This window comes from Meleagris gallopavo, chromosome 29 (genome assembly GCF_000146605.3).
Source record: "Meleagris gallopavo isolate NT-WF06-2002-E0010 breed Aviagen turkey brand Nicholas breeding stock chromosome 29, Turkey_5.1, whole genome shotgun sequence".
NCBI lineage: Eukaryota > Metazoa > Chordata > Aves > Galliformes > Phasianidae > Meleagris > Meleagris gallopavo.
Genome location: NC_015039.2, coordinates 3,988,739 through 4,010,997, shown reverse-complemented (window position 1 = coordinate 4,010,997; position 22,259 = coordinate 3,988,739). Strand labels below are relative to the sequence as shown.

At 51.3% G+C, this 22,259-nt stretch overlaps 3 protein-coding genes across 3 annotated transcripts; 2 read left to right on the top strand and 1 right to left on the bottom strand.

The window, feature by feature from the left end:
- The first annotated feature begins 6 nt into the window (after window positions 1–6).
- LOC109371131 lies at window positions 7–7,245 on the top strand. The gene is made up of 2 exons (XM_019623460.2): window positions 7–593; window positions 1,736–7,245. The coding sequence occupies exon 2, from the start codon at window positions 5,733–5,735 to the stop codon at window positions 6,675–6,677; it is 945 nt and encodes a 314-aa protein (XP_019479005.1). The 5' UTR covers window positions 7–593; window positions 1,736–5,732; the 3' UTR covers window positions 6,678–7,245.
- Window positions 7,246–7,337: 92 nt separating this feature from the next.
- On the top strand, window positions 7,338–14,519 carry DNAJC7 (DnaJ heat shock protein family (Hsp40) member C7). Its single transcript, XM_003213119.4, has 13 exons — window positions 7,338–7,503; window positions 8,018–8,142; window positions 8,220–8,333; window positions 8,782–8,856; window positions 10,055–10,173; window positions 10,539–10,692; window positions 10,926–11,090; window positions 11,504–11,595; window positions 12,253–12,326; window positions 12,705–12,851; window positions 13,056–13,208; window positions 13,699–13,761; window positions 14,244–14,519. Exons 1-13 carry the CDS (start codon window positions 7,353–7,355, stop codon window positions 14,279–14,281), a joined length of 1,470 nt encoding a protein of 489 aa, XP_003213167.2. The 5' UTR covers window positions 7,338–7,352; the 3' UTR covers window positions 14,282–14,519.
- Window positions 14,520–18,116: 3,597 nt separating this feature from the next.
- On the bottom strand, window positions 18,117–22,227 carry CNP (2',3'-cyclic nucleotide 3' phosphodiesterase). Its single transcript, XM_010724684.3, has 4 exons — window positions 22,210–22,227; window positions 21,393–22,062; window positions 20,757–20,893; window positions 18,117–20,321 (listed from the first exon to the last, which is right to left on the bottom strand). The coding sequence occupies exons 2-4, from the start codon at window positions 22,006–22,008 to the stop codon at window positions 19,869–19,871; spliced, it is 1,206 nt and encodes a 401-aa protein (XP_010722986.1). The 5' UTR covers window positions 22,009–22,062; window positions 22,210–22,227; the 3' UTR covers window positions 18,117–19,868.
- Window positions 22,228–22,259: the final 32 nt, after the last annotated feature.

Genomic DNA, 22,259 nt, shown 5'->3' with positions numbered 1-22,259 from the left:
CGCGGGGCGGCAGCGCTGTGTGCGGGGAGAGTCGTTCGGAGGCCGTTGAGCAGCATCCCCGGGTGACTCCTCCAGGTTCTGACAAGCGCTCCGTTTTGGAGCGCTCTGCTCCGCCCTGCCAGCCGCGCTGTGTCCTTCCCTCAGGCCCGCTGCCGCCGTCGCCGCGCCGTGTTGTGATGCGATGGGGAACATCTGGCAGCTGCGCTCTGCGGTGCGGGTCTGGATGTTCGTCACCTCCCAGGCGCTGCTGCTGCGGGAGGGAGGCGGCTGCTCGCGACCGTTCTTTGGTCGGCGAAATCATCGGGAGAAACAAAATTGAAAGCGTTCCTCTGAGGAGTGCAGTTCTCAGAGTGAGCCTGCGGTGCTTCGTGCTGCAATGTGCCGTCAGGAATGGATGGCTCCAGGAGCAGTGCTGGGACGGAGCTTCCTGGTGATGTCACTGAGGAGCAGAACCAAGAGCTGCTGAGGAGGCACTCGTGTTGTGTGTGCAGCACTGCCAAACTGCGCTGCCCGTGGAGCTGGGAAGCCTGCTGTGTGATCCATTCCCTGGGGCTGATTAGAGATGACAACCGAAATGTTAAAAATACCCAGATGTAAGAGCCGTGCTGGAGGCTCTGACATTAATTAGCCTTCCTTCCTCCTTCCTGAGTTTCGCTGGGTGCAGGGAGCAGCCCTGGGGTGGGGGTTTGGTCCCTGCCCCGCTCTGAGGGGTTCAGCCATGAGGAGCAGAGCCAGCCTGGGTCACCAGGCGCTTCCTGGCGTGATGAGGCCGGTGCTGCAGCTCACGGGCATTGCTGTGTAATCCTGGGTTTTAATGGTGCTTTCACAGCGTTCTGTTGCTGGGATTCAAAGAGAAGTGTGCGGGCAGGAGGTGATGTTCTGTTCACCGACGGAACAGGGCAGGGTCCTGGGGATGGCATCTCTGCTCCGCATCGGCCCTCGGGGCTTACAGTGGTTGCTCAAGTTCTATCTCTCAAGTGATCTAATGCAAATTAGAGTGATAGTCACCAAATTAGGGAGGATGGCTGGAGGCTTAATTAGGTGCTTAATGTTTGTAAAACATCAGGAACCACGCAAGGGCTCTGCAGGCACTTGGCATTAATTGCACAGGCGTTCTCTGGAATCTGATTTAACGTGGCCTTTATGATGTGACTGGGCCAGATTCTGTTAGAAAGCACAAAAATAAATGAAAAGCCTTACTGAACTGCTGCTGAAAGTCAGCCCCGAGCCTACTGTGTTCTGCACCTCTCTTTAGGAATTGAGGCACAGAGAGACAAGGGTTGGCCCTTAAACAAAGAAACTAAATGTGCAGTTCTGTTCTCTGCGGCTTAATAAAAATAAAAGTGGTAATAGTGGAGCTCAGGATTTCTGAACAGCTGTAAACATGCCGAACTGCTCGCTCACCGGCGGCTTAAGGGACAGGAATAGAGTGCGGTCATAGGATAATTATTGGCTGTGGCAGCATGAATTGTGAGGGTCCTGACAGAAGGGGGTTGATGTAAGTGCATTAATTTTATCTGCTGGGTGGGGGCTGCACTGCAGGCAGGGAGAGATCCGTCCCCAAAAGTCACTTCCTTTTCTTCCTAAATGGTTTCTGGCCCCTGGGATCCGTCCCTCCTGTGGCCCAGCTGATCCAGGAGCGCGGTGCTGCTGGGGACCATTCCTTTGTCGTCCTCCTGGCAGCTCTGCGTTCTGTCGCTGTGCTCAGGACCGGATCCTTCTCCGCTTTCTTCAGTGCCGGAGGATGCGGCAGCCTCTTCTGGGAGGTATCTCAAATCATTTGGAAAATATTGTGAAATGATCTGGACGGAGTGCTGCCTTCACGGTGCTTTTGCCGCAGAACTCAGATGTGTTGATGCCTCTGCAGGAAATCGTCGTTAACCTCAATAAAACAATGAGTGTGAAATTTGCCACGCAAAGTAAATTGTGCAGAAATCAAAGAGGAGGTTCCAGACCTGGCCTTAATTCGGGTCATGATGAGTCCAACAGATGTTGCCTGGAGGCTGTCAGGTGTGGATGATCAGGAAGGCTCTTTCTGCTGCAGTTTTACCTGAAATTAGCTGCATCCCAGTCAGCTGCTGCAATAATTACAAACGTCCTGGGCCGCCTCTCCAGGAGTGCTGCCAGGCCCTGGGGTTGGTTGGCTGTAGGGCTCTGGTTGTGGGTACGGGCTGTTCCAGGATTCCTGCTCTGCTTCTCACTGCGCACTGGAGCGTCCCAGGCTGTGGATCCAGCCTGTCTTGTGAACGTGTAATTATCATCTTAGGGTAATATGAGGAATGGCAGAAGCTCCTCATGTCGATGTTTAACCTCCCATACATTTGCAGAGCATTTGGATACTCTGACTGAGGTAATTTCCGTATGCAGCATGAAAAAGGTGTTTGGTGCTTGGAATTGAAGCCTGTTTTGAACTCAGGCTCATCTTTTCTAGGGTGACTCGCGTGATGTCCTTGTCTTACCGTGCAGGTTTCCTGCATCCAGGCCTTCATGGAAGCCGATGCTCTGGGTGGTGCTGGGCCTTCTGTGGGCGCTCCCAAACGCTGAGACTCAGCCCTGCCATCAGCAGTGCTGCTGTTGGGATGAAGTGGGTTAATGGTGAGCTGTGCTAGCAAGGTGCGTTACATAACTGCGTAATTAACGTTCAGGGCTCATCTGGCTGTTGGCACTGAGTGCTGCAGGGGCATTGGCTCCTTCCTCTGCTCCTGTTCTCTGCTGTGGCTGTTTGTCCTCAGGTACTGGGTGTGCTCTGGGCTGTGTGTGGAGGACAGAATGGTTTTTTTGTGCACCCTCTGGACTAAATGTCTGTGATTTTTCTGTTGACTGCTCTCCCAAAAGACTCGGGTCCCAGGGCAGCCCCTTCAGTTGGTGAGGCTATCCAAGCAGGTGTCTGTATGTACGGGCTTGAGATTTCCCTGGTTCTAAATCATTCTGCATGTAAATGTCTTCGTTCTCACTGCTGCATTGCAGCTGGAGCAAAGCACTGCTTGCTCAGTGGGGGGTGCTGATGTGCAGAGCAACGTGTGCATGGATGCTGTTCTGCTCTGCCTCCCATGTGGTCTCCACTGCCTTGTGGTCAGTGTGAGAACATCTCCTGAGGGTGAGCCTGGTGTGTTTTGTGATGCTGTGTTTTGTACCGGGGACCTGGTATTGCACCTGTGCTCTTCTATTCTGAATCTGACATGAAAGGATAGATATATATTCCCTTCGCTTGGGCTCCTCAGTCACAAAGTACGACCCAGCCTGGAAGAGGTGTGTGTTCATTGCCTGGCTTCAGTTCTGTGCCCTGAAAGGAGGGAAGGCTGCAGTATGTCCAGTGGGAAACGCAGCAGCTAATTTTAAGCTCTAGACATCTGCCCAATGTAAGCTGCATTGAGATCACCCAACTTATTTTACCCAAGCAGCTGAGTAACATCTGACAGCTGAGAATCTCGTCTGGAATCCAACAGGGGAGCTGCGGGACGGAGGCACCATGTGCTATTAAGGAAAAGTCTCTGCTAGAATTGCGCAGAGCAGCCAGCTGTGCTCTTTGGGTTCGGGCATCCCAAAGGAGATGGGGGCTGATAGGTTTGTGAGGCTCTGGATGCCTCCTAGGCAGAAGCTGGCCCAGTCAAAATTCCCATTCCCTTAGATTTTGTGGTTTCAGACTGCCCTGGTGACCACGAGGTACTCATGTTTTCCGGCAGGGATTTCAGAGCATCCCTTAAATCCCATGTATTTATTTATTTTTTGTCAGTGTGTTGTAATGGAGGCAGGAGATGAAGTAGGAGAGGAGTTCCTGAGCTGAGCAGTGGTGCTGCTGCTGCTGCTCCGTGTGTCTGAGCTCTGAGAGCACGGCTCTGCAGGCACCCACCTGTGTGCACAGAGCATTGCAGCGGGGCTGTGCCAGCACTGCCAGACCTGCGAGCTGCTTCCTGCACAGGTCCCAATGGCTTGTGACCATGGGAAGGTGAGCTGTGCTGGAAGGGAGGTCTGTGCGTTCCTTGCTGCGAGCTGCAGCAGGAGGGGGAGCTGCAATTGGTGTGTGGGGGCTGCCAGTGCCGGGGAGGAGGCAGGAGCTGTTAGCAGCCGTGGGATCGTGCTATGGGATGGGATGGTGGTGCCTCACAGCTCTGCTGCCTGCAGAGAGAGCAGGGCTGAGCTGTCGGCAGGGCACGGTGAGCGGGAGCCTTGGGATGGCAGGAGGGTGCTGCTGCTGCCTGGACGTGGCAGGTCTTCAGGAGGCCGGGGGGAGGATTGGAGGCTGTGACGAGCGTTCTGAAAGGAGAGAAAAGGTGACCAGCTGGTAGGGAGAGTTACAGCAAACAGCCCTCCTCGTGAGCCCCGGCTGCACGCAATGAAAGATGAGCTTCTTCCCGAGGTCCTGGTGTGACTCTTCCCTGTCTTCTGTGTTGGCTGCACAGAGCCTGAGGAGCTCTGCCCACTGCGAACAAAGCGCTTCATTCAGCCTGCATCATATTTTTAGCAAAGCATGATTCTTCTTCAGCTTCAAAAGTAGCAAGTGGGGAATGCAGCCTACATCAGTGCGAGATGCAGAATGATCTCATTCAGGCTGCAGCATCTGTTTGGATTGAAACAATTACCAGTGATATCAGGAGATCTGCATTTCTTCTTGTTATAGCCGGAGACCGTGGTAAACAAGGACTGTTTGCTCAGTGTGCTTTCAGTGTCAATGGAGCACAACTGGGGAGAGATGCTTCTGTTCTGTGTCTGGGACCCGAGGCCACAAGCCTTGCGTTTCCAGCAGCTGGCTCTGCCTTCGTGCTCTGGAGACTTTGGGTTTCCTTTCGTGATCTTTTTTCCATCGTTAGGCCTTAAGCAGTGTGGGCAATAGAAATCCACGTGTTTCCTTTCTGCCCCGTTAGCTGAGGCACTGTGAGCTGCTGGTGTATGGGTCTGTGTTATGCTTAAGGCTTAAAAGGGAAACAGACCAAGAAAAGAGTAGAAATGAGTAATTCTTGTGTTCACACCTTTGCTCTCGCAGTTCTGTGCTTTGTGGAGGTTGCTTTGCCACACATCTGCTTTCCTCCTTCTGTTCTCCAACTCTTCCCAGTAGTGTTGGCCAACGGAGCTCCAGCAGCCAGACCTCCTGATGTCTGATGGCAGTGTGACGATGGCAGGTGATGCTGCTGAGGGACACGGGCTGGGCTGTGTGCTGCTGGAGCAGCTCAGGGTGAGTTCTCCATTAGTGCCATTCATCCTTTCTTCAGGCCTTACAACAAAGAGCTTCTGAGCGAAGCTTAAACGAGATCTGCGATTTTCTTCTCCATTTGTTATTACAGAAATTAGAGTAAAGTTCTGCTTAAGATGCTTGCTGCCAAGGTAGTGCCGAATGGCTAGCTGTTCTCTTCCACTGCCTTACAAACGTGTGATCTGTAACAGAAAACGCCGTGCTGGGGCCATTTGTAGCCCTACAAAGTGTGGGTCCCACCAGCAGCAACACAAATCCACCCAGCAATCGCAGAACTGCTGCCAGCCCTGATGGCAGAGGAGCCCAGAGCTGTGCTGGCAGCAGCACCGAGCGCATGTCAGCTGCTGGGGGAGCAGTGAGCACCTTCCTGCTGCAGCCGTGGAGCGGGGCCGGCCCTGCCTCGGCTGGACAAGTTCCTGGGGCACGGGGGGAGCGCTGGGAGCTGCTGAACCCCGCGCTGAGCCTCCTGCTGGCTCGTCCTGCTGCGTGTCGGCGTGCCACCGCACGGAGCTCCGCTTCCATCGCTTGACTTCTGCAGAGTTACATGGGGCTGCGTCTGCTCCACTGCGTGCGGCTGGCAGCCAGACCTCAGGTATGTGCCGTGCGCTTCCATCGCTCGCTGCGGCCCCGGAGCAGCAGCACCCTGTGTCTATTGTCCTGCCAGCTGGCACAACTGTGGCTCTTCTGTGCAAACAACCCTTTGCATGAGGCAGTTGTGTGGGAATGGCCAATGGCAGGCCGGAATGAGGTTACAAACATGTTCACTGGTTTCAACACATTTCCCTTTGTTCTCTCCCTGGTGGAGCTGCTCAGGCCCTGGCGTGGGTCTGTCCTTGGGAGGGGGGCAGGCTGGCAGCTTTGTACCAATGCAGTGCCAGTATTGATAACCTTGTGCGGGGCAAAAGCTGCTCAGCCTCGGGGTCCGTTGATGCACCAGGCTGTTCTGAACTTGTGTGGGGAAGCTGCGCATAAAAACCATGCGACTCTTCGCTCCGTCCTCACACTTCTCTGCTCTGCTTTGGTCGTGTTTGCTGCATTTCCTGTAAATAGCTTTGCTGCGGTCAGGGATGTGAAGGCACCTTCGCTTCTGGGTCCTTCTCGCAAGAAAATGCTGAAGCCTGGCGTTCCAGCCCAGCCTGGAAGCAGCCTGCATCTGAGCCTGGCAGGCCGGGCTCTCACACGGCTGTTTCAGCCTCCTTGGCCTCTGCTCCATTGCTTCAGCAGTTGCTTTGCTCAGAGCAGCTGGCAGTCAGTGAGGAGCGAGGTGATCTGTGGTGGTCAACTTCAGCTGCGCTTCCCACGCTGTGTTTGTTTCCCCTGCGCAGATGATCTCTGGTTGTTGGTGCTTTGGGCAGAGGGCAGGCAGTTCCTGCAGGCTCAGGAGGGGATGCAGGAATTAATCTGTGTCTTAGTGAGGGCAGCGCTGCTTTGGAGTTGGCTGAGGAGAAGCAAGTGGATGATATCAGTGAATTCGTCACAACTGAGTTGAACTTCACAGCACTGTGGTGCAAGTTCCCTCTTGGGCTGCTTATATAAAATGGTGAAGGTAGGCAAGAGGAGGTGGGGAAGGGTTTAATTTCCATTAGGGGGAAACTTTGCTTTCAAGAGTTTAAAGGATGCAGCTTTAAACCATATGTTGTATGTTTTTAATGTCCTAAATTGTCTCTGCAAATGCTCGCTCTTGAGTGTGAGGACTATTTCTGGACCTGTTGCCAAGGCAGTGCCACGCAAGCCTCAAGGAGAAGCACCCGTATTCCTCCTCGATTTAGCTCTTTGAGCACAGAACTTGTTCTTGGCCCCGTTTCTCAGATACGTGGGACTGCTTCTGAAAGTCAGCACTCGCTTCCTTGACTCCTTTGGCTGCTGAGGCTGTGCAGCACTGCTGGAGCGGGCTGTTGGGCAGCCGTGCGCACCTGAGCTGCCCAGCTCCAGAGGCGGCTCTGTCCCGTCTGGGACGGAACGCTGCTCACAGCTGTGTTCGGTCTCTGCTGTGCCCTGTGCTGCTCAGCCAAGGCGCCATTTCCGTGTTGGTGGCCCCTTCGGGTGCTGAGCTGAGAGCCAGACCGACGCTGAGCTCTTTCCTCCCGAGCAATGAACAGAGCCGGTCCTGCAGCAGTCGGTGCGGCTGTTGGTCACGCTCGGGCCAGGCTGAGGTTGCTCGGGGATGGCAGACTTGGTGGTGGTCAGAACGTGTGCTGATGCTGCTCCTCGTTTCTCTTCCTTCAGGGAAGCAGAGTCCTTCAAGGAACAAGGCAACGCGTACTACGCCAAGAAGGATTACAACGAGGCGTACAACTATTACACAAAAGCCATAGGTGAGAGCGGCTGGTGGTAACGATAATCTCTGCTGAGTACAATGGCTAAGAATCAAAACCAGTTATTGATTTGAAGATATACCAGCGGGGTTCCTAACAGCACAGACTGGGTGAAAACTTTCTGTTGGTTTAATTACTTTGCAGAATTTCCCTGGATTGATTATGCAAGTTGGTGCTAACGTGGGTGATTTGCAGCAGTTTTTATTTCTCTTCCATTGAAGATATTTTTAGCCAGAAACCAATCCGGTTTTCCATCTAATGCAGGGTCAGCAGTGCTGTCAGGCTAAATGCTGCTGACTTCTATTCTGTGTGACATAAAGCCTGTGTGTAGTGAGAGAAGCAATGGTTTTATGGCTTCTATTCTGAACCATCGTGCATCTTTGTAAGCCATTGGGAGACATAAATTGGGAAGGAATGTGGTTCTTTGGAACCCCACCATGCCTTTCGAGTATGTTCTACAAGCTGTCTAGCTGCTTACATTAACTAACAGCAGGTGCTCTTCCATTTCCTCCAGATACCTGTCCTAACAATGCCAGTTATTATGGTAACAGAGCTGCCACCCTCATGATGCTGGGGAGATTCCGAGAAGCACTGGGAGATGCTCAGCAGTCTGTCAGATTGGATGACAGCTTCGTAAGGGTATGTGGGAATCATCTTATTTCTTAGCGTCGGGGTGCTTGTCTGCTCCTGCAGCTCCCTTTTAATGGTCTTCTCAGGGCCATCTTCGGGAAGGGAAGTGCCATCTCTCCCTTGGGAACGCCATGGCTGCCAGCCGCTGCTTCCAACGAGTTTTAGAACTGGATCATAAGAACACTCAGGCACAGCAAGAGGTGAGAAACTGAAACGCTCCCTGTAGGTGGGGCTGTCAGAAGGAATGGATTGAACTGGTTAGTAATGCCTGTGTGCCTTGACAGAATGAAAAGAAACGAGGTGGTGCTGCAGTCTCCTTAGCTGTTTCTCAGTAGACCAATTAGTGGCACAGTTATTTGTGTGCGATTGTCTTCTTGGCAGGAAGGCTGGAGGCTAAGCTGGTCATTCGCCAGCACCCAGGGGAGAGTGATGGTAAGGAAGTGTGGAAATGAGTGGTGCAGCACGTAGAGAGCTGCGACTTCTTTGGTTATCATTCACATGTGTGTGTTTTCCTGGGCTACCAGTGAGGTCACTTGTCTTCAAAATGATTTTAATGCTGGCAAAAATATTGATCTAATCTGTTCTGTGGTCTGCAGCAGTTTTTGCTTATGACTGTAAGAAACACTTACTGTGTGCTCCTGTCTTTAGCTAAAGAATGCCAGTACAGTGCTGGAGTATGAAAAAATAGCAGAAGTGGATTTTGAGAAGCGAGATTTCAGGAAGGTAAGATGAACTTCATTGCTTCCTGCAGCATCGTGAGCAGACTGTCTTACTTGGCCAGGTCAGGTAGAGGCACATCTCACCCCCCTGTCTCCTGCTAGCTGGGCTCTCCCCCTCAGCATCACAGTGAGGGTCAGTGAAGGAGTAATCAGATCTACACTGGGCATTCTCTGTTAAGTCCCCAAATGTTTCTTGCTGTGGACTGCAATGGGATGCAGCCGTTACTGACCCCATACGACAGGAAGTGACAGCATGAAATCTGAAAGGCACTTAACACTTCTCGTGAAACTGTTTCATAGATGCACGTGAGGTCTGTAGAAAGGAGACTATTTGATGTGTTAAGCTCATTGTTTGGCTGCTGGCTCTTAAGCTAAGCTCAGTGTTTCAGCTGTGCACCACCTTGTTACGAGGAGCCCCATCTGGGTGTGTGGTCAGTCTGGATTGCATGTAGGAATCGCCCTGCCTGTGTTGCTTGTTCTGAGCTTCTGCATCTATCCCCTCACTTCACTGGGAAGACCTGCATGAAATGTGATCTTTGTTTCTGGAGTGCTGTTCTTGCTCCTTTCTCACCCAGAAGCCTTTGGCTTCTCAGTCTGAAGCACAGTGCTTCCCACAGCAGACCATCGTGATGTCACAGGCCGGGAAAGCAGATGAACCTTGGTGGAACAATCACCCTGTTCTCCTGCAGATGTCCCTCCAGAGAGGCAGGGATGGAAAAAGACCCATTAGATCACCCTGCCCACTGCAGTCAGACCAGTCTAAGATCAGTCCCTGCTCTGTACTTTTTTTGTGTTCTGTCCAGTCCAAACTGTCTCAGTCTATTGAATTTCTGTCCCTCCCACACTCCTTTGTAACACAGGAAACAGGGGCAGAATTGTCTTCCTTGGCCTTTTCTTTGGGGCCTGCAATTTCAGTGGAGTTAAAGGCTTTGAGCTACAGGTGTTCCTTCAGTTTTCTGCCCAGTGCTGTGTCATGGTAGCATAGCAGGGCCCTCGTACCCTTGAACATACAGCCCTTCTTAGAACAAAGCAAAGAAGAAAAAAACCACCACTAAAAACTGCTCTCAATGAAGTGTGGATCCAGCAGAAAAGAGGAACCTGCACACTTCCCGTCCTGCTCAAAGGCAAACAGGGAATCTCACGTGTGGTAGTGATGTAGTTTTTCAGACTAAGCCTTTGGATGTTTGCTTTTCTCCCATCAGGTTGTGTTTTGCATGGATCGTGCTCTGGAGTTTGCTCCTGCTTGTCACCGATTCAAAATCCTCAAGGCTGAATGTTTAGCACTGCTGGGTCGTTACCCAGAAGCACAGTCTGTAGCAAGGTAGGCATCTTTAAGGTCTTGAGACTGAGTACCAACAAGTGGTATGTGCTGCATGCTGTCTGTTTCCAGAGCCTAAAGCAACGGAGGATGGAAAAAAAATAAAATTAAAAAAAAAAAAAATCCTCGATGCAAATGATGACAAAGTTTACATGAATTCATCCTTCTTCCAATTAATCTCACTGGGAAACTCTTCTTAAGCTTATTTAATATCCAGCAGTCTTGCTTGAGCAACTTCATGCACTTTTTTATATCCCTACCACAGATCTGATGAGTCCCCCAAATATCTCAGCAGAAGAAGAATGCTTTTGTTGATGAGAGGAAAAGTGCTGTAGGGTAACTGTTCCAAATCTGTGTGTTTATCACAGTGACATCTTACGAATGGACTCAACCAATGCAGATGCTCTGTATGTCCGTGGTCTCTGCCTTTATTATGAAGACTGTATTGAGAAGGCAGTGCAGTTCTTTGTCCAGGCACTCAGAATGGCTCCTGACCACGAGAAAGCATGTTTAGCCTGCCGTGTAAGTTGTGGGATTGGGGCTGGGACTGCAAAACTACCAGGGTTTGCTTCTTCAAACAGAACACTTCTGCTGAAGCAGTCCTTTCTCTGCCCCTTAACTCTGTGACTTCTGTATCCTGTCACGGTGTCTGAAAGCAAATTAGAATGGTTATGGTTGGGGAATCCCACCCGTAAGATAAGGTGATACCTCAGAACCACTCAGCTTGTCCTTATCCAAGGTGTGTTGTCTTTCAGAATGCCAAAGCACTTAAAGCAAAGAAGGAAGATGGGAATAAAGCATTTAAAGAAGGAAACTACAAACTAGCTTATGAACTGTACACAGAAGCACTAGGAATAGATCCTAATAACATAAAAACAAATGCCAAACTCTACTGCAACCGGGGGACAGTTAATTCAAAGGTAAGAAGTGCTCGTCGTGCAGGTGATCTTTTATCTTAGGTCTTATTCCTCAGCACGTGGTTGATAAGTAGCAGATTGCTTATTCTACAAAGCATGCCCTTCTCCTGGGGCAGCTGGAGCCATCCAGTGCTGTCAGCAAGATTTCCAGTTCTTGTGTTTGCACAATACTTGGATCTGTTCCAGGCAGCTAAAGAAATTGACTCCTAAAGAAACAAAACTCAAATGCTTGGGCTGCCTGGAGTGGGAGGGGGAGGAGGAATGTAGTGTGGCCTTATCTTAATCAGAGTAAAGGCATCCTTTTTTGTTTCCTTCCTTGTAATGAGGAGATTGTGCTTTCGTTTGCTTAAAATCCCAACACTATTCAGCAGTTTTGTTTTTCTCTGATTGGGATTCACTTCTGTCTGACGTTGTAGCTTAGGAAACTTGAAGAAGCAATAGATGACTGCACGAATGCAGTAAAACTGGATGAGACGTATATTAAGGCGTACTTGAGGAGAGCACAGTGGTAAGTAGGTGTTTGTCTTGGATGTGCTGGGCAGGTTTGTAGATGGGAACCTCCTCCCCACAGCAATAGGTGACACGGCAACAAATCTGAAGCTTAAATGAATAAAAGGTGGTGTCTGCAGAGGTCCATACAAACCTCTTTGTATGGTGCTGGGGAGATGGGAGAACGTGGTCTGTCCTGCCTGCACGTGTCTGGGGCTGCCTGTCTGTTGTGTTTAGGCAAGGTTTGTTCTAGAGACTTCTAAATCACAGTAAGTTGTCAGTATGTGAGTGGGGCTGAAATGCCAGCAGGCAGGAGCATCCTCTCTGAGGTGCCAAAGTTGTCGCTTCTGACCAGGGCTGTCAGCGTGCAGCTCTGTGCCGGCTTCCTCGAAATGTTACTGGCTGCCATTAATTCCTGCTGTTGGATAAATAATTGTAAGGCCTTTAAAGTAGAATGCGTGTTAACAAGTGAGATGACGGCCTCAGTTTGGAGCCCGGAGAAGTTCCTGTGCCAGGTTTCCCAAGGTCTGCAGCAGCTGTTACCCTTTGCAGGTTCTTTCTGCAGCCCCCAGTGCGTCTATTTCTCTTAATTCGTATCTACCCAGAAAACTTGTGACTGAGCCCCTTTTTTGATGCTTTCTGTGAAGTAACACCTTGGCAATCATTGTTCCCCCAGTTACATGGACACAGAGCAATATGAAGATGCTGTAAGAGACTATGAAAAAGTTTATCAGACAGAAAAAACAAAAGGTAAACATGTCTGTGTTCTGTGCACGTTTCCTCTCAGTAAGGCAGATGTTTTTGTTGCTGAATATGGTTATCATTCCTAGTAGTCATCTGGCTTTTTTGGTAGCCTGAAATGAAATAGAGTAGCTTTAGTTGTTGTGCTTCACTGTCTGACAAATGCTGGTTCAGTAGCATTGAGATGTTCACCTGCATTTGGAAACAGCCTTCAGCATGCTGTTAGACTTCAGTTAGCTGCCTGAGTGGAAATGCAGGCGGTTGGTGCTTGTGGCACTGAATTACTGCAGCTTGAGGTCACCTCAAGTCTTGCTCTGTCAGTCTCTGTTAAAGCAGGGGGTTGTGTGTGATGCTCTAAGGCTGCTTTCCTTTGGCACATCTTTGCAGAACACAAACAGCTTCTAAAGAATGCACAGATGGAACTGAAAAAAAGCAAACGGAAAGACTACTACAAAATCCTCGGGGTCGACAAAAATGCCTCTGAAGATGAGATCAAGAAGGCCTACAGGAAAAGAGCACTAATGCATCATCCAGGTATCCAGATGTTCTCAGAGCACGTCTTGCTGCTCTGATTCTCCTGCCCCATGCACAGCCACCCGCAGCCATCACTCAGAGCTGGGAGTGCATGGACAGATGTGACCCAGGACATCCAAAATGCCTTCTGTGGGAGCTGGGGGTGCCTGCAGCTTCCCATTCACAGTAGAAACACAAAGTTTCTTTCCTGCTTCATATTGTTAGACCGACACAGCGGGGCGAGCGCAGAAGTACAGAAGGAAGAGGAGAAGAAGTTTAAGGAGGTTGGTGAAGCCTTTACCATCTTGTCAGATCCCAAGAAGAAGGCTCGCTATGACAGTGGACAGGATCTAGAAGAAGATGGGTTGAACATGGGAGGTAAGTTTTTATGGTATCCTCCCTTCTGTAATAACCCTACAAATTGGCTTTGGTCTGTGGGAGTATTTGAATGGCAGGTACTGTTGAAAGCTGCAGATAATCAGGGTTGTATGGTGGATGCTGTCCTTGACTGAGCTGTTGGCCAGTAGGTGCCACTCCGCAGGAGCTCCTGTCTTTCACAGGATATATAAATACATCACACACATTCTGTGGGTCCCAAAATGCGGCTTATCCCAAATCCTTAGCTTGCTTCTGTGAGATAAGCTCTGATAGATGCTGCTTTTACCTGTTTTCTGCCACTGGTGTGTCCCGTGTTGTACTGCAGCACAGTATCACAGTGTTCTGTGCTGCTCTGTTACAGTGACAAAGCTGTTTGTCCGTAGCTTTTTGTGAAAGGCTTTATGGACTCTCAATTAAGAGGCAGTTTCTAAACTGAAAGCTGTAACTGTCTGTTTCACTTCACCTTACAACTTCCTTTTCTTCCCTGTAGACTTCGATGCAAATAATATATTTAAGGCCTTCTTTGGTGGGCCGGGAGGCTTCAGTTTTGAAGGTAGGTGGAGGTGTCCTGCTGCTGGCTTTGGAAGTGGTAAGTGCACAGATTGCTTCACCCAGCAGCAGAGGTTCCCCAGCTTTGCTGTGCTGATGGAGAAGAGCATGCTGCTGCTCAAGTCCTTCAAACCTCAGGCGTGGTCGGGCTTCATGCAGCACTGCACAAGCTCTCAGCACTTTCCTAGTGTTAGTGTCCATATAAGGAGCTGGGTGTTCGTTGAGTGTGTTTGGGGAAGTCTTGCATGCTTCTTGTACCATTTGCTTTCATCCTTGTCAGCTTGCCTGCAGAGCCTGCCTTGCCCGTGTTGTCGGTGGTCCACTCTTATCTGTGGGGTTCAGCTGCTGGAAATGTGTGGAACAGCTCTCTCCTACTTGCCCAAGTGGCTTAATTTAATTTATTTAACTACGGGCTCGGCATCGAGCCGTTGCAGGCTGCTGTTTAACCACACTGTCTGAACTAACATCTCTCATTTTCTTTTTCAGCTTCTGGGCCTGGGAATTTCTTTTTCCAGTTTGGCTAAAACACACACACCTGCTCTGCTGCTTTTAGCCTTGAATACGGACATACTTAGACTCCTTCCTCCATCATGTCTCATTGTACTTAGAGCAGTTTCATTTCTCTCGGTTGGAGACCTCAGTTTGTGTGCGTTTGTGTGTGAAGAGGAAACCAGCTCGGGGAAGGGAAGGCTTGTGGATTTTGTTTTACTGTTAACTTTATTAAAAAAGAAAATAATAAAGCTTTGAATCTGTTGGTCCCTCCATGCTGGCCCATGCTTTCAGACTGCTCCTCAGCAGAGAGGATTTCCCGGAGTCCTCCTGGAATTCTGCCATGTTCTGTTCTGGCTGCACAGCACAGCATGGCGGCATCTCAGCTTTGTAGGAGCTTCTCCGTTATCTTAACTCTGAAAATGTTGCCAACATTCCCTCAGATCTCACGCGATTGCATCTCACCTGCCAGCTCTCTGTCTCCCTTCTTTGCTGTGGTTCTCCCAGAACGCTGCACTTGGACTCAGTCGGTAACGCGTGAGCTGGGCAGTTGTGTGGCAGAGAGAAATGGATCTAAAGGAGCAGCTGATGTGGAGCTCCCTGTGGTGCAGCTAAAGCTGAGGGCTTCGTGTTCTGCTCCAGGATTTGTCCTCTTGAAGAGAATGTGGGATTTGCTCTGGGCTTGAATTTTTCCACCGTGTGTTTTTTCTTTTTAATTAATCCACTTGAACACTTCACGCCTGTGCTGTGAACTCGATTCTGTTGGGTTTGAAATCGTCACGTTAGACTTTGTGTTACTGATCCGTAGTGTGGATGAACTCTTCTTAGCCTTGAAGAAATGCAAGTAATATTCAGGTTATTACTGAAGTGGTTCCTGTGTGTGTGCAGCGGTGTGATCTCATCGTGTTTACAAGGACTCACCCATAAGATAAAGCAGTCGAGTGGCTCTCAAATAGTAACGTAAATAGTCCAAAGAAGCAAGAAAATGCAAAGTCCCACCCTGAGCTGGCAGTCTGTCCCTTGCTTCTCTTGCACAGTGTGTGCAGAGGTCTCGGATGGTGCTGCAGTGCAGAGCTGGCAGCCTGGAGCTGCGTGCAGCTGCAGCAGCTCGAGTTGAACGTGGTTTTGTTTCGGTGGTGCTGCTCTGTTGTGAGATCTGCTGGGGAAGGGCTCTGCTTCCACAGTTCTTCCCGTTTTCCTGGAAAGCAGAGGCTCTTCTCCACCAGGTGCTTTGTTGGGTCCTCGAGTGGAGCTGTAGGGCAGTGCTGTGTTTGCAGTCTGCGAGCTGATGCTGTGCAGAGCTGAGGTTTGTGTGGGTGGGAAAACAGATGTTCGTGCCATGCAAGCTCTTTTCCTAGAGAAACCTGACACTTTTGTATAATATCTGCCTCGACTTTTACTGCAGGAGCAAAAATTGCAATCAATCAATTGCACAGAACGATTCCTTCAGATGCTGACATCTTTGTCTTCCTTCCCGCTGAGGCTGTGCACCTCCTGGGCTGCTGGGCACCTGAGCTTCAGCAGTCGGTGCTGCTGCTGAGTGCTGTGCGTTGGGTTTGGTCAGAACTTCTGACAATCTGCTCTCACAGAGGGAAGATTTAAGGGCTTAAATTTGAGTGCTGCAGAATAAAGGCAGCGTTTTCTAATCGCTCCGAAGTCAGCTTTTAAGATGAGCCAATGTGAGGTAATATTTCTAAAAACAGACCGCAGCGTTTATCGAACTTCCTTTGTGTCGGTGTAATGCGATGATTGACCCGGATTGCACTGAGAGCAAAACGGGGCCCTGGCGTTTTTCAGATGAATACCAGGGCACCCAAACGCTGCCTGCGCTCGCTGAGGCTCCGGCTCCCGTGGCTCGGCTCAGTCGCAGCTTGCAGGACTGATCTCAGTGTGGACTCCGGCTTCGTGCCGCGTTGTCCTGTGTGTGTCAGCGATTGCTGTGCAGCTCGGCCCTCTGTCACCGCGCAGAGATGTGCACTGCATTCATCACTGCTTTTATTGTGATGGTTGTTGGTATTTCTGCCTCCCTGCTCTCCCAGCTGGGATGAGGCCGTTCCTCAGAGGGCAGAAATGGAACGGCTTTCTCTCTGAGAGAGGGAACGTGTGCAGATGTTTATGAAACTGTACGTGGATGCATGATTTGAAATAGTTAAATATTACTGCGGTGAGTGCCAGCACTTCTCTGAGGAGTGCTGCTGTGCGGATGGAGCTGGAGAGGGGCTCTGTCCCTCCTGCGGCCCCCTGGGGTTCGCCGTCGCCCCGTGTCGCAGCGCTGCAGTGTGGGTGCTGTGGGGTGACCTCCAGAGCTTTGTGTTGGTGTTGGGGAGATGCTTGCATGTGCGCTGAGCTGACCTCTAGGCCATCAGGTCTGCTGTGTTTATTTATTTTTTTTCTTTGTGCGATTTGCTTTCCGTATCTGACGCAGTTTCAGCTCCAGCTTCTGCACGGAGCGCTGCGCGTCCCTTCGGGATGCTGACCCTGGACCTGAAGTTGGCTTTAGAAACCGTCCCGCTGCTTCTGGCTGCCCCTTTTGACAGGCTTTTCCAATTGTCTGCTATCCATGCTACCTAGGAAAGTACCTGGTTTTGTTTGTGTACTTGGCAGTGTTGCTGTAAAGCTGGATCTCATGTGCTGATGGCTTCTGACTGTTTTGTAAATACTTGCGTTTGTGCAAACTGGGTGGGTGGAGACAGTTTGGGACAGCGGCACGAAATAGCTGTGCAGTACTGGGAGCCCCGCAGAGCTTCCTGTACCCGGGATGCAGAGCAGCAGTGGCCGTGCTCTGCTCGTTCCCAGCAGGAGAGCCCTGGCCTCACGTCGGGGGCTGAGCTCAGCAGGCGCCCTGAAAGCTCCGGAATGGCCAAAAGCGTTTGGTCTGTGCAGGGCTTTGCCAGTCCTTCCACTTCTCTTCCTCGGTTTAATAGCTGAAGATGTTCACTTGTCTTCAAGTGGATGGGCTTTAAACGAGTGCCTTGTACCTCCCCTTCCCGTAGGGAAAAGGACGGCTGTGGGTGGCCCTGCTTGGGTTCCTCCAGTAGCTGAGCTCTGTGTTCCATGGCAGCAGAGCTGTGCCCAGCCGTGCGAGGGCCCTCCCTGCTCCCAGAGCTGTAACCCGGAGCATTCCCTATGGAAGCTGCTTCCCGGGAGCGGTGCAGCACAGACACGATGCGCTCCGCTGCCCCTCCTGCAGCCGGGGACGGGGATACGGGATCTCCAGGAGCAGCGCTGGGCAGGTTGTGCCTGTGCTGGGCTGAGCTGTGGGAGCTGTGAGGCACGGAGTGCAGAGCTGCGTTACGGAGAGCCAGCGCAGCGGGGTGGGCAGTGCTGGGCTTTGGGGGCTGCAGGCGCTGCCTCTGCCCGGGTTTGTGATTCAGCTGCAGCTCTGGCACTGCCAACCTTTCTGGGTTATTCTGCCCCGCTCCCCGCTTTCACATACAAATTCCTGCTTCAAAGGAGAAAACCAGGGGAAGCGACGCTGGGGGTACAGCGGCCCGAGCACCTTCACAGCATGCAGAAGTGCTTCGTTGTAAAGAGGTTCGGAGCAGTGGAGACAAAAGCAGAGACTGATGTGAAGCCGACTTGGAGAGGGCCGCCCTATTTATCCAAATCCCAATTCTGAATGTTTACCTCAGTGTAAAACCTTTCCTGAGGGAGGAAAGGAGCCCTGCATGGAGCAACCGAACCCCGACCGCTTTGCCAAACGCCTCTCCAGGGCGGCTTCACAGCGGTGCCAGCGCTGTCCCTCTTTGGACCTTTACCTTTCTAGGATGTGAACGGTAACAATGTGAATATTTGTTGTTTACTTCATTAGGCATAATTCATAATGCTGTGTTTATATGGAGAATATCACAGACTGAAGCAAAAACCGTATGCAATTGGTTTACTTTATTATAAACTGTATATGATGTACAAACTAATAAAAAGGTCGATGAGGACGGCGTTGCTGTGGTTCTTAGCGCGGCTCTGCAGGCGCTGGGAGCGGGGGGAGCAGAGCAGCTCTCAGGTTCCTCCCAGGAGCACCTGGCTGCGTGCTGTGAGGTTGGATGGGAGCACTGAGGATCGGCGTTAGGAGGCTGAGCTGCTTTGCGGGCACCTGCAGCTCTCCTGGTGCGGCAGCTGTTCTGTGCTCAGCTGGGGAAGTGAAGGACGGATGGAACTCGGGGTGTAGGCGTGGATTTCTTTTGGTGGTGTTAGAATGGGAATTTATTGTCATCCTTAAAACCGCTCCCAAAGCAGGCAGTGCTTCCCCTCGCTGCTGAACGCGCTCCCCCATGGCACTCCTTGCTGCTGACCTGAGCCCTGTGAGAAATGCTTCTCCCAGCACTGAGCCCCGCAGAGCCTCTTACAGACACGACCCCAACACACGTGTGGAACACAGTGAGTATTTACATTTATTAATTGTGGGTTAAGCACAGTGCAGCTCACCAGGCGCAGCCATGGCAGGAGTCCGGGCTGCTGTCCTGACCTGAATCTGTTAGTTGAGATTTGTGTTATGAAGTAGTGACCATGGATCTGCTGACTGGCAAACGATCTAAGAGCAAAAACATCAGCTTTAATAAAACAGACTTAATAACAGCAGTGCTCGATCATTAACTTCTTTCCAGCCCACCACTGGGGTTGGAGCAGACTTGAGTTACACAGTTACAATACCTCCCTTTACTTCCTAAACTACTGTGTTACTTCCATCCTACCTTCAGTGCATTAGCTAAAGCTAGTAAAATCTTGCTTGAAGTACAGTTCTATACTTCAGACGCGATTTAATGTCTACAAAAGAAGATGGAAAAGACGTTAGTTCATCTCTTCCATTCCCCGCCAAGGCAGGATTGCTCCCTACAGGGCGGCGGTGCTGGCAGAATTGAATGCAGCCCATCCTGAGCAACTGGAGCAGCTACAGGAACCGAATGCAGCTCCTCAAAGCTGTTTCTTTTGCTGTGATTTTCCTCCCCACGTCTGCAGTATTTGGCTCACAGACGTTGCCTGGCACTGCGCCTCTGTGTGCCCATCAGCACAGCCCTTCTCTGCACTGAAAGCTCTGCGCACTGACAGCACAATGGGGAAGGACACTCGTGGCTCCGGGTGGCTGCTGCACGATCCCTTATGGACTGAGCTGCCAGGAACTGCTCCGCTGGACGGAAGTGGGTCTGGTTTTCACCTGGAATGCAGCACTCCTGCTGTTTGTCCGTCTGTTTGGGAGCAGGGGGAGGCGTGATGCAGCTCACCGGGCCTCAGAGCAGTTCTGTACAGGCTCTGTTCTGCCACCGCTCAATTGAGAAGTACTGACGTGTGCAGATCTAACGATTGTGGCTCATAGGGAAGTTATAAAAGACAACAGGAGATCCTCCGAGGAAGAAAACAAGCAGGGCCCCACGAGAGCTGGTTCTCCCCAAACTCTCCCATTAGAAATACTCAGCAGCACTTTGGTTACTGAGGGTTATCTGACAGCTCTCCTGGAGCTGCTTGTTTTCTAACCGAGGCCAATAAATGCCTCTCCAGAGATGTTTCGGTCTGAGGTTGGCAGAAGGGCTTGCTTAGTAAAGGCAGAATTATTTCTCTTTACAGTTTTAAAGGTTACCGAGTTACTTTCCTTTTAAAAACCAGCGGGGGCGATGCCTGCCGGTGCTCTTAGATGATGGTGCAGGAACTGAACGCAGAGCCCCGTTTGTTGGTGCTCTGTGTCGGCACCAGTTTTCCCTTTCCGTAGTAACCCGAGAAAATTGCCCTCACATCGATCTTTTTAGACAGGACGAGCATCCACATCCCGTTACCAAAATACTGCAGTTTCCCTCCCCCGATTTCCCCCACTTCTTCCCCTTTGCTCCCCGCCTTTTCCAGTTTCACAAACTCCAGCAGATCCAGCCCGGTTTGCACGGCTTCGATGCCGCTGGCGCAGCCGAGGGTGATGTGAGCGCGGCTGCCCTTCGGGAGGCTGTCGGTTGCCTGGATCTTATCGGCGTCCCCGGGCCACAGCAGCAGCTGCTGTTCGCTCAGCTCCACGCGAGCACCGACAGTTTTGGTTGTGACAAACAGACCAGAAATGGACAAAGTGAAGCCTTTGCCGTAGGAAGCCCTCACAGCCTGGGGAGAGAGGGGGACAATCAGAGCGGAGCTCTGGGGTTGGAGCACCGCCGTCGGCTTCGTTGGGTCCCGGCTGCTGCAGGTCCCACTTTGCTGTGTTTGAAGCACAACGCAGAGCTCCTTCACCGACCCCACATTTACCTGGGCTGTTTGGAAGTGATTTAACTAGAAGTGTAAATCTGTGACTTACTGTCATTCAAACCACGCTATGGGAGATGACAGTGGAGGGAGGCGCTCCTGGAAGCAGACAGGAGGAGGTGTGGGCTTCCCGTGTCGATCACTTTCCTATCAGGTGGGCCGTGGGTGCACACAGCCCTGCAGTTTCCCTCTCAGCTGTGAGCAAAGCTGCCCCCCCCTCCCTTCCCACCGCACGCAGAGCCCCGGCCAGGAAAGGACCTCGGATGGGAGGAGGGGAAGCGGAGCTGCAGCGCTCACCTCCTGCTGTGCGTAATCCTCAGCCCCCGCCGCCTTCCCGAAGTCGGTGTATTTGGTGGTGCAGTGCAAGACCCCGGGCGGCCTCTTCACAAAGTAGCTGGTGAGATCTATTTTTATTTTGGGATCTTCAGAAGTGACTGCGAATATAGAAGAACGTTATTATGACAAAAGGATCCCTTAAAAAGCACCTGAGCTTAAGCCCCATCTCAGCTTTCTTCACCTATCTGTCCTCTGTGCTTCATCTCCTTACAGCTGGAAAGGAAGAGGTGGATACAAAACCCTTCTTCCACCCAAGGGACGTGGATGCAGCTGCAACACCTTCAGGGTGGCAGAGCCGAAATCCCACGAGGGGTGAGGTGAGGTGAGGCTGCATCTGATCCTCACAAACCACCCGGTAGCACCGCTGCCCCCCTCCTCCCCCCCCCCAGCAGCCTCACAGCTGAACGGACCCTCAAGGAAACTTTCATTTTCAGTTACAAAAACAACTTCAAAAAACAGAGTTGGGGATCTCTGAACAGTTCTTGGTGCTGACCTTCACTAAAAACATCACTTTATAAGCTGACCAAATTTGTTCAGTTTGCTGCACGTTAAGGTTGCATCAGAAGTAAGAAGCAGGTAAGGTATTTTTATACATACAGTATTTGCTCTCCTTTTTGAAGGCTTTGAGGCTTCCCAGCTCATCTAAGAACACCTGGCCGGCCTTCCTCAGGATCTCAGAGCTTCTCTTGCTCAAAAACCACCCAAAATACATGGGGAGGAACTCCTTCTCCAAACTGGGCTTCATCTTCTTCAGGTCTTCCACCGTCAGTTTCCACTGATTCTTATCCTTAAGCTGCGAGCAATCCATCCTCCATTGGGTTTTGGGCTCCGCAAAGATGACTTTGTAGCGGTATTTGTCAGCAATGTCAAAGATTTGGTCCAGTCGTTCCCTTTCATGGTGAGTGTCATCCAAAACGATAACGCTGATGTCTCGTTTGCAATACTCAACTAAATCCTCATCGACTTTGGCATATTCTTCAGGAATGCTGCTTCTTATGGCAGGTGTGATTTTGTAGCTCTCGGCGGCGATGACTTTGCAGCCGTCTTTGTAGCGTTCCTGGATCGCCTGGGCCAGCGTGGACTTCCCGCTGCCGGGGAGGCCTCTCAGGATGAAGAAGGTTTTGGACTCTTTGAGCGTGGCGACGGTATCTTCGTCATCGAGGAAAGGGAACCGCAGACTCTCGGGCCTTTCTTTGGCCGACTGGGCGGACATCTTTCGAAATATTTTCGGTAGGAACGGGTGACTCTTCTTGGAGAAACCTCTGTTCTGAAATTCGAGAAGAAAACGCCGCTTTGGAGGCTCTGGAAGCCGCTGCTGTGCCCTCGAGGGGGGAAGGGGGGAACCCGGATCGCAGCGGCCCCGCACCGCCCCCCGCCGCCCCCCCGCCCGGCCCGGAGGGAAGGGAAACGTCACCGCCACAGCGCGGAGCGGCCGCGGCCCGAGGAGCCGCGCTGAGCCCGAGG

Bases quoted from the DNA above. Each gene is read 5' to 3' on its own strand.
- LOC109371131 (XM_019623460.2), top strand. From the start codon at position 5,733: ATGGGGCTGCGTCTGCTCCACTGCGTGCGGCTGGCAGCCAGACCTCAG.
- DNAJC7 (XM_003213119.4), top strand. From the start codon at position 7,353: ATGGCAGACTTGGTGGTGGTCAGAACGTGTGCTGATGCTGCTCCTCGT. The intron at 7,504-8,017 runs GTGAGAGCGGCT...CATTTCCTCCAG, and splicing joins CTATTACACAAAAGCCATAG to ATACCTGTCCTAACAATGCC. The intron at 12,852-13,055 runs GTATCCAGATGT...TCATATTGTTAG, and splicing joins AGCACTAATGCATCATCCAG to ACCGACACAGCGGGGCGAGC.
- CNP (XM_010724684.3), bottom strand. From the start codon at position 22,008: ATGTCCGCCCAGTCGGCCAAAGAAAGGCCCGAGAGTCTGCGGTTCCCT. The intron at 20,894-21,392 runs GTATGTATAAAA...CTATATTCGCAG, and splicing joins CAAAAAGGAGAGCAAATACT to TCACTTCTGAAGATCCCAAA. The intron at 20,322-20,756 runs GTGAGCGCTGCA...CTCTCTCCCCAG, and splicing joins AGGATTACGCACAGCAGGAG to GCTGTGAGGGCTTCCTACGG.